Source organism: Scyliorhinus torazame, chromosome 5 (assembly GCF_047496885.1).
Source record: "Scyliorhinus torazame isolate Kashiwa2021f chromosome 5, sScyTor2.1, whole genome shotgun sequence".
In the NCBI taxonomy this organism is placed as follows: Eukaryota; Metazoa; Chordata; class Chondrichthyes; order Carcharhiniformes; family Scyliorhinidae; genus Scyliorhinus; species Scyliorhinus torazame.
Genome location: NC_092711.1, coordinates 157963810 through 157972695, shown reverse-complemented (window position 1 = coordinate 157972695; position 8886 = coordinate 157963810). Strand labels below are relative to the sequence as shown.

General features: G+C 49.6%; 1 protein-coding gene across 1 annotated transcript; it reads left to right on the top strand.

The window, feature by feature from the left end:
* The first annotated feature begins 1171 nt into the window (after window positions 1–1171).
* On the top strand, window positions 1172–2732 carry LOC140420290 (uncharacterized). Its single transcript, XM_072504323.1, has one exon. It carries the CDS (start codon window positions 1714–1716, stop codon window positions 2641–2643), a length of 930 nt encoding a protein of 309 aa, XP_072360424.1. The 5' UTR covers window positions 1172–1713; the 3' UTR covers window positions 2644–2732.
* Window positions 2733–8886: the final 6154 nt, after the last annotated feature.

Here is an 8886-nt window from a genome sequence, read left to right as displayed (position 1 = left end):
TCACAAAGGCCACAGTGTCCCAAATTCGGGGCATAAACATTCACCATGGCCATTGGCATTCCCTCTAGCTTCCCACTGACCATCCCAGAGCTACCCCCACCCTCCGGATCGGCCACAATGCACCCCCACCTCAAAAGCCACTGTCTTATTAACCAACACTGCCACCACCTCGTCTTCATGTTTAACCCCGAGTGGAACCCCTGCCCCACCCATTCGTCTGATCCCCAAACTTCAGCTGCATCTGCTGCAAGAGCACAACGTCCGCTTTCAGGTTCCTCCAATTACCAAAAACACGCGATCGTTTAACCGGCCCATTCAACCCTCGCTTGTTCCACATGACCAGCCTGGTCAGGGAGGGGGGCCCCGCTCCCTTCCCCTGCCGGTCAGCCAGATCCCCTTTTAAGCCAGCCCCCAGCATGCACCCCTCCAGGCCTGCCCTTGGATGTTCACCGTCATCTCTCCCTTTACCACACCAACCACACCCACGTCAGCACCTCCCCCCTTTCGCACTCTCACAACCAAACAAAGAACCAACCCAATATCTCCTCCCCCCCCCCCCCATGCCTTCCATCCAGCAACCCCCCACTTCACTCCCATTAACTACCCTGCCCAGCTCGCATGGCGGTCCCTGCCCAAGGCCTCTGACTTCTTCTCGCCCTTCCAGTCCACCCCTTCCCTCAACCCTCCCGACCAGCAACAAACAAAGAGAAACAAAAGGCACACTCCCCATCACCGCTCGGGGAATAACCCAGAGATTATAACCCTTGGGACCTGTTCTTTAATTTTGTTCTTAGTTCCTGATATTCCCAAACAGATCCTCTTTCCGAGTCTTGCTGATGTTGTTTGTCCCAATTTGGACCACAACACCTGGATCCTCCCCCTCCCTCTCCAATATCCTTTCAAGCCGGTTAGAGATGCCCCTCACCCTGGCACCGGGCAGGCAACATACCATGTGGAACTCTCAGTCCTGCTTCCAAAGGATGTTATCAGTTCCCCTAATTATAGAATCCCCGACAACTACCACTTCCATCCCCCCGCCCCCCCCCCCCTCCACTTGAATGGCCTCCTGTACCAGGGTGCAGTGGTCAGCCAGCTCATCCTTCCTACAGTCACTGCTCCGATACCCTGCCCCTCCGAGTCCACTCCCTGGAGACTTGGCCGCGAATCCCCGAGGTACGGTTGTTATACTTACTGCTCCAATACTCCATTCCTCCTTGGAGACGAGGTATTGGGGAATAGGTATTGGAGATGTGGTATTGGGGAATGAGAGAGGAAAGAATGTTATTCTGAAACTAGAATTGTTTGTTCTGAATTTCTATCCGATACTGAGTTGACTTTGTAAACTCCTTTTAAGGATATTACAAGAGGAGGAATTACAGACAGAAATCTCAATCGTCACTTCTCGATCTGAAAGAGCCACTTGATTTGTTAGGATCTGAATATCATCGACCTTTGAATCCAGAAGAATTAATGTTTACCCGATCTGTCGCCATCAAATCATTTAAACCATCAGTGTGACTGGAAAAGCACCGAGACACACACACCCGAGTGAGTGTGTTCCAGAGCACTAACTGTGGAAAGAGCTTTAACTAATTACAGAGCCTGAAAAAACATTGTACCATTCACAGCGGGGAGAGACCATACACGTGTTCTGTGTGTGGACGAGGCTTCAACTGATTGTCCAACCTGGAGAGACACGAGGAGACCCAAAACATGGAGAAACCGTGGAAATGTGGAGATTGTGGGAAGGGATTCAGAGTCCCATCTCAGCTGGAAGCTCATCGACGCAGTCACACTGGGGAGAGGCCATTCACCTGCTCTGTGTGTGAGAAGGGATTCAGTCGGTTATCTGACCTGAGGAAACACCAGCAAATTCACACTGGGGAGAGGCCGTTCACCTGTTCTCAGTGTGGGAAAGGATTCAGTAGGTTATCTGACCTGCGGATACATCAGCGAGTTCACACTGGGGAGAGGCCATTCAACTGCTGTCAGTGTGGGAAGGGATTCAGTCGGTTATATGCCCTGCGGGTACATCAGCGAGTTCACACTGGGGAGAGGCCGTTCACCTGCACTCAGTGTGGGAAGGGATTCACTCAAATCTCCAGTCTGATGTCACACCAGCGAATTCACACTGGGGAGAAGCTGTTCATCTGCTTACAGTGTGGGAAGAGATTTAGACAGTTATCCAGCTTGAAGTCACATCAGCGAGGTCACACTGGGGAGAGGCCATTCACCTGTTCTCAGTGTGGGAAAGGATTCGCTCGGTTATCCCACCTGCAGACACACCAGCGAGTTCACACTGGGGAGAGGCCGTTCAGCTGCTCTCAGTGTGGGACGCGATTCACTCATTTATCTAGTCTGAAGACACACCATCGAGATCACACTGGGGAGAGACCATTCACCTGCTCTCAGTGTGGGAAGGGATTCACTCGGTTATCTAACCTGAAGACACACCAGCGGGTTCATACTGGGGAGAAGCCGTTCACCTGCTCCCTGTGCGAGAAGGGATTCAGTGATTCATCCACCCTGCGGAAACACCAGCGAGTTCACACTGGGGAGAGGCCGTTCACCTGCTCTCGGTGTGGGAAGGGATTCACTCAGTTATCCAACCTGCAGAGTCACCAGCGAATTCACACTGGGTAGAGGCCATTCACCTCCTCTCAATGTGGGAAGGGAAAGCATGATTCATTGCATCTGCTGAGACACCAATAAATTGACAAGTTATTACAGGAGTTAGATTCTGCTGTTATTGTTTCTGCTCTCAGTTACATTCAGGACTGCATTTCATTCATTCTGTCAGTTGCTCAATCGGAAGGGTCGGAGGGTTTCATTCTGCGGGACTGGCCGGTCTCACGACTTTGTCTCCAGTGGGCTGACGCTCTTTGAGCCTTGTTGCGAATACTTGGTTTCAAATTTCATAAGGATCACAGAGTAAAAGGATGTTTTGCAAGAGAGAAGATATTCAGTTTGCATTCCTGTTTGGATCCCCCAAAACAATGCCACATTGCCATGAAGATGGGCCGTGATGGTTACATGGGGTTTTTTTTCGTTTAATTTATCTGGGTGTTGCTCACAGAAGAACGCCATCAGGGTATGAGGGGCAAGTTGTCTGAGGTGGACTGGGAAACTGATGGGAGACATAGAATAGCCAATATTTAAGGAATGATTACATATTTACCAGGGGCTTTTTCTCTATTGAATTTTTTGTGGTATACAGAAGAAGGATCAGTGTGTACGTACAGACACGGTTGTTCTTTCTCTCGCATTATTCACAGTGGTGGTTGTGGTTTCCTGTTTTTCGTTCCCCACTGTTTATTTTGTTCCGGCTGTTGCCCCGGCCGACCCCCCCTTTTTCTCTTTTCCTGCCCCCCCCCCCCCCCCCCCCCCCACACCTTGTTCTCATGCTTCTTTTGTTGGGCATGGTTGGGTTCCATGTCTCCTGCCCCCCTCTCATTCCCCTATCCCACCCCCCCCCCCTTCCTTACTGTGTCATGACTGCCTTCTCCTGTTCTTTGTCTTCTAAGCTATTAGCTACTAACAGGTCTCGGAACAGTCGGGTGAATGGCTCCCACGTTTTGTGGAAGCCCTCTTCCCACCTCGGATGGCAAACTTAATTTTTTACATTTGGAGAAATTCCGATAGATCGGACAGCCAGTCTGCAGCTTTGGGTGGTGCTGCTGACCGCTAGCCGAGCAGGATTCTCCGGTGAGCGATTAGAGAGGCAAAGGAAAGGGCGACCGCCCTCCTCCCCATGAAGAGATCTGGCTGCTCTGATACCCTGAAGACTGCCACTCTCGGACATGGCTCCACCCTCATCCCCACCACTTTGGACATTGCCTCGAAGAAGGCTGTCCAATACCCAGCAGGTCTGGGGCAGGACCAGAACATGTGGCCGTGGTTGGCTGGGCCTCCTTGGCACCGTTCGCATCTATCCTCCACCTCCAGGAAGAAGCTGCTCATTTGGGTTCTAGTTCAGTGGTCTCTGTGTAAAACCTTTAGCTGCATTTGGCTTAGTCTTGCGCATGTGGAAGTGGAGTTGACCCTGTGCAGTGCTTCGCTCCAGAGTCCCCACCCTATTTCAAACCCCACATCCTCCTTCCACTTGTGCCCTGTCTTGTCCAGTTGGATGTTGGCCCCCATTAGCAGTCGCCTGTACATGTCACCACAGTTCCCTTTCCCTCGGCTCTCTGCGTCCAGCAGTGACTGTCGTGGTGGTCGTGGACACGTCCATGTTTCCCTTCATAGGAAGTTTTTCAGTTGGAGGTACCTAACTTCATTACCACCTGTCAGCTGGAATCTTTCAGTCAGTTCTTCGAGCGTTGTTAGCCTGTTGTTGGTGTAAAAGTCCTGAACTGTCAGTGTTTCCCCGTCCTGTCCCCACCTTTGGAAGGAGGAGTCCATGGTCGCCAGCGTGACCCTGTGGTTGTTGCAGATGGGGCTTTATCGAACATCTCAGTTAGCCTGAGATCCGGAGGGTCTCTCAATGTTTGTGATTATGGGACTACTCATTGGGGTATGATTTTAACTGTGACCAGTGGATTTTCCGTCTATTAGGACACATTTGTCCAGTGACTATTACTTCATAGATTTCCTCCCATCGAACCCCCAGTCCCTTTTTACCTGTCATGTGTTTGACCATTACCCTGTCCCCTGGCATGGGTAGTTTAGGGGTGTCCTCTCCAGTCAGTTTGGTCCAGTCTGTATGCTGTTGCTGTGTGATTACCTGACCTTTCAGGACCAGCAGGCGGTCTACCAGATCTTTCATACATTGGAGCACAGTTCCTGTGTTTATCTCAAGTTCCACCCCTCCGGTTATCACCTCCGGGAGGCGCATTGCTCTTCCTGTCATTAACTCAAAAGGGGTTAATCCTGTTCCCCGGGCTGGGGTGGCTCTTTGTCACAATGATATTGCGGGCAAGGCCGGTACCCAATTATTCCCTTCCTTCAGCATGGCTTTGGCTGGGCTGTTTTTTAAGCTTCTGTTTATCTGCTCTACCATTCCCGAACTCTGAGGATGGTCTGGGATGTAGAATCTCTGCTGGATTTCCAAAACTTTACAGGCCTCCTCCATGGCTTTTCCCGTGAAGTGGGTCCCTTGGTCAGAATCCAGTTGGAGGGGCACCCTCCCACCTTGGTATTATTTTGTTAGCCAATATCAAAGCCATGGTGCTAGCGGTGGCGTCCTTATACAGGAATGCTTCCACCCACCGGTGAATTGACGTAGAACCAGCAGACAATATGTTTTACCCTGTATTCCAGGCAAGGGTCCAGGAAAATCTAGTTGCAAGTTTTCCCAGGGTCGTTTGGGCCGGGGCTGACTTTCCATTTTGATCGTGCAGGGACGGCCTGGTTCCAACAGGGTGCACTATATTCATCGTTGGCAGTATTTGGCCACATCCCTGACCATGAAGTGTGTGATCAACCCCACATACTTCCTTGCTCCATCCAGATAAGGAAAGTGAGTTATATTCATAGACTCTATCTCACTGTATTTTCCACCAGAACCATTGACCTGCACGCCTTCTATTTGTTTATTCCATTCATGGGATGTGGGCATCGCTGGCTGGGCCACTTTTGTTGCCCATCCCTAATTGCCCTTGAACTGAGGGGCTGCAGCTAAGAGTCAACCACATTGCTGTGGGTCTGAAGTCTCAAGTAGGCCAGACCAGGTCAGCATGGCAGATTTCCTTCTCTAAAGGTCATCAGTGAACCAGATGGGTTTTTACAACAATCGGCAAGGCTTTCATGGTCATAGACTTAAATTCCAGATTTGTTGTGACTTCAAATTTCACCATCAGCTGAACCTGAATTCCTCTTGCATTACCCTGGGTCTCTGGATTACTAGTCTGGCTATTGTTTTCCTAGATGTGTCTTGTGAGAGATGAAGTCATTCTAGCCGATAAGCATGAGCTGTTATCAAGTTATATTTTGTTTTCCGTAAGTCCTGTACTTTCCCACTAACTTGCAGACAAAACAGCCTGGCCCGCTGCAACTGGACTGTGTATAAATGTGGGTTATTGTAACTGCTCCTTCAGATACTTTGGTTCGCTGAAGCATTCCCTGCATGTTTTTAATAAAGATTCCCAAACTTCTTTAAAATAAATTGAGTACCCAATTCATGTTTTCCAATTAAGGGGCAATTTAGCGTGGCTAATCCACCTAGCCTGCACATCTTTGGGTTGTGGGGGTGAAACCCACGCAAACACGGGGAGAATGTGCAAACTCCACACGGACAGTGACCCAGAGCCAGATCGAACCTGGGACCTCGACGCCGTGAGGCAGCAGTGCTAATCACTGCGCCACCGTGCTGCCCAAGATTCCCAAACTTTAACCAACTCTGGACTCCGAGTGACATTTGTCCCACAAGAACCTGGTGTCAGGAACAGGATCCACTGACGGCTCTGATTAAAGGAAAGTCCCCGTGGACAGCAGATACCGGGGTGAGTATTGTTTGTTTTATACCACCCGTGTTTAGTTCAGTCTGACTGAACACTGGGGCCTCCTGGAATCTCAGGGATCTGCTCTGGTTTGTTTCTTTGGCGTCCATTCGATGTAATTTCAATGACTGCAACATTCCAGACAGAGAGTTGTTGGTTTTACACCAAGGATATGTTTGGGGGCGATGTTGAAATCCCCGTTACCGAGAGGGTTTTGGTGCTGCTGACAAATTAAGGCTTAAAGCTATATGGGAGGCTAACCAGAAAGAGTTCGGCAGTTGGAGAGAGTTTGGCGTGTTCAGAGATCCCAAATAAGGGATCATTTAGCATTATTGCCTCGATGGATCTGCACAGAAAAGCTCCAAATTGTGTGATCAATGAAGGAATTTCAGATATATTGTGTTGTATATATTTGGTGCACAAAGGGTTAAAAGCCTGGGTTAGTGTGTGAATGCTGTAGTTATGTTTAGGGGCAGCACGGTAGCACAAGTGGATAGTACTGTGGCTTCACAGCGCCAGGGTCCCAGGTTCGCTTCCCTGCTGGGTCACTGTCTGTGCGGAGTCTGCACGTCCTCCCCGTGTCTGCGTGGGTTTTCTCCGGGTGCTCCGGTTTCCTCCCACAGTCCAAAGACGTGCAGGTTAGGTGGATTGGTCATGTTAAATTGGTCTTAGTGACTAATAAAAGGTTAGGAGAGATTATTGGTTTACGGGGATAGGGTGGAAGTGAGGGCTTAAGTGGGTCAGTGCAGACTCGATGGGCCCAATGGCCTCCTGCACTATGTTCTATGCCTATGTCTATGTTTATAAAAGTCCTGGTTTGTTAAGCAGCTCGGTATGTTTGAGAGAGGTGCAATTAAGGCATATTAAAATCTTTGGAAATGTACTTTTTTATATAAAGGTTCTCTGGTGAATAAATAATTGGATAAATTGTGTTTAAACTTGAATAATCAGGTCTTGAAATCCGAGTGACATAAGGGTGATGTAACTAATGGAGCTGTGAGGGTATCGGGTATCTAGCAGGCCGTCAGAGTTTTAGTTTTTTGGCTGGAAAGTGAGCTGAGAAACATTTTCTGAAGCATTATTCTGACTGTATTCTGGTTTCTTCAAAAGATCTCTATCCAATATTAAGCAAGTATGCTTGGGTTTGCTAACTGTATTTAAACGTGGATTTTGACCAGAGTTGGGTTTCTTTGAGTGCAGATAAAGATAGCAGTTAAGGGTTATTCTTTCATTGTATTGGTTTTTTTTTTTTTAAATGTGTTTTTATTCAAAATTTTTCAATAATTTTTACAAACCACTATAAAAAGAAAACAAAAAGCATAGTAATAATAAAGATAACAATTTAACAAAACAAAGTGGCATATCTGCCCTTTGCAAGTGAAATCTATCCACCACCCCATCTCCCCCCCCCCCCTCTGGTTTGCTGCTGCTGCTGACCTCCACTTAACGTTCCACGAGAAAGTCAAGGAACGGTTGCCACCGCCTGGAGTACACCTGCAAGGACCCTCGCAAGGCAAACTTTATCCTCTCCAGCTTGAGAAATCCCGCCATGTCACTGACCCAAGCCTCCACACTTGGGGATTTCGCGTCCCTCCACATTAACAAGAGCCGTCTCCGGGCTACCAAGGAGGCAAAGGCCAGAACTCCGGCCTCTTTCGACTCCTGCACTCCCGGATCGTCTGACCCCCAAATATCGCTATCCCCCAGCCCGGTTTTACCCGAGTGTCCAAGACCTTGGACATAGCCTTTCCAAAATTCTGTACGTGCTGGGAATGCCCAAAATATATCGACATGGTTTGCTGGGCTCCCTGAACACCTCACAGACCTGTCCTCCACCCCAAAGAACTTACTCATTCTCGCCACTGTCATATGTGCCCGGTGCACCACCTTAAACTGAATCAGGCTAAGCCGGGCACAAGATGAGGAGGAATTGACCCTGCCCAGGGCGTCCGCCCACAGGCCGTCATCCAGCTCCTCCTCCCACTTGCCCTTCAGCTCTTCCACTGAGGCCTCCTCCGCCTCCTGCAACTCCTGGTATATGTCCGATACCTTGCCGTCCCCTACCCACACGGCCGAGACCAGCCTGTCCTGTATCCCCCGGGCCGGTAGCAGCAGGAATTCCTCCAGCTGCTTTTTCACGAACGCCCAAACCTGCAAGTATCTAAAGATATTTCCTGGGTACAACCCAAATTTCTCCTCCAGCGCCCTCAGACTAGCAAAAGTCCCATCAATAATCACGTCCCCCATCCTTTTGATACCCACTCTATGCCAGCTTTGGAACCCTCCGTCTATTCTACCTGGAACGAACCTGTGATTGTTTCATATAGGGGTCCAGACTGAAGCCTTTGCCTCCCCCCTGTGCCGTCTCCACTGACCCCAGATCCTCAATGTCGCCACCACCGGGCTCGTGGTGCACCGTGTCGGCGGGAGTGACAGCGGAGCCGTTATC

Bases quoted from the DNA above. Each gene is read 5' to 3' on its own strand.
- LOC140420290 (XM_072504323.1), top strand. From the start codon at position 1,714: ATGGAGAAACCGTGGAAATGTGGAGATTGTGGGAAGGGATTCAGAGTC.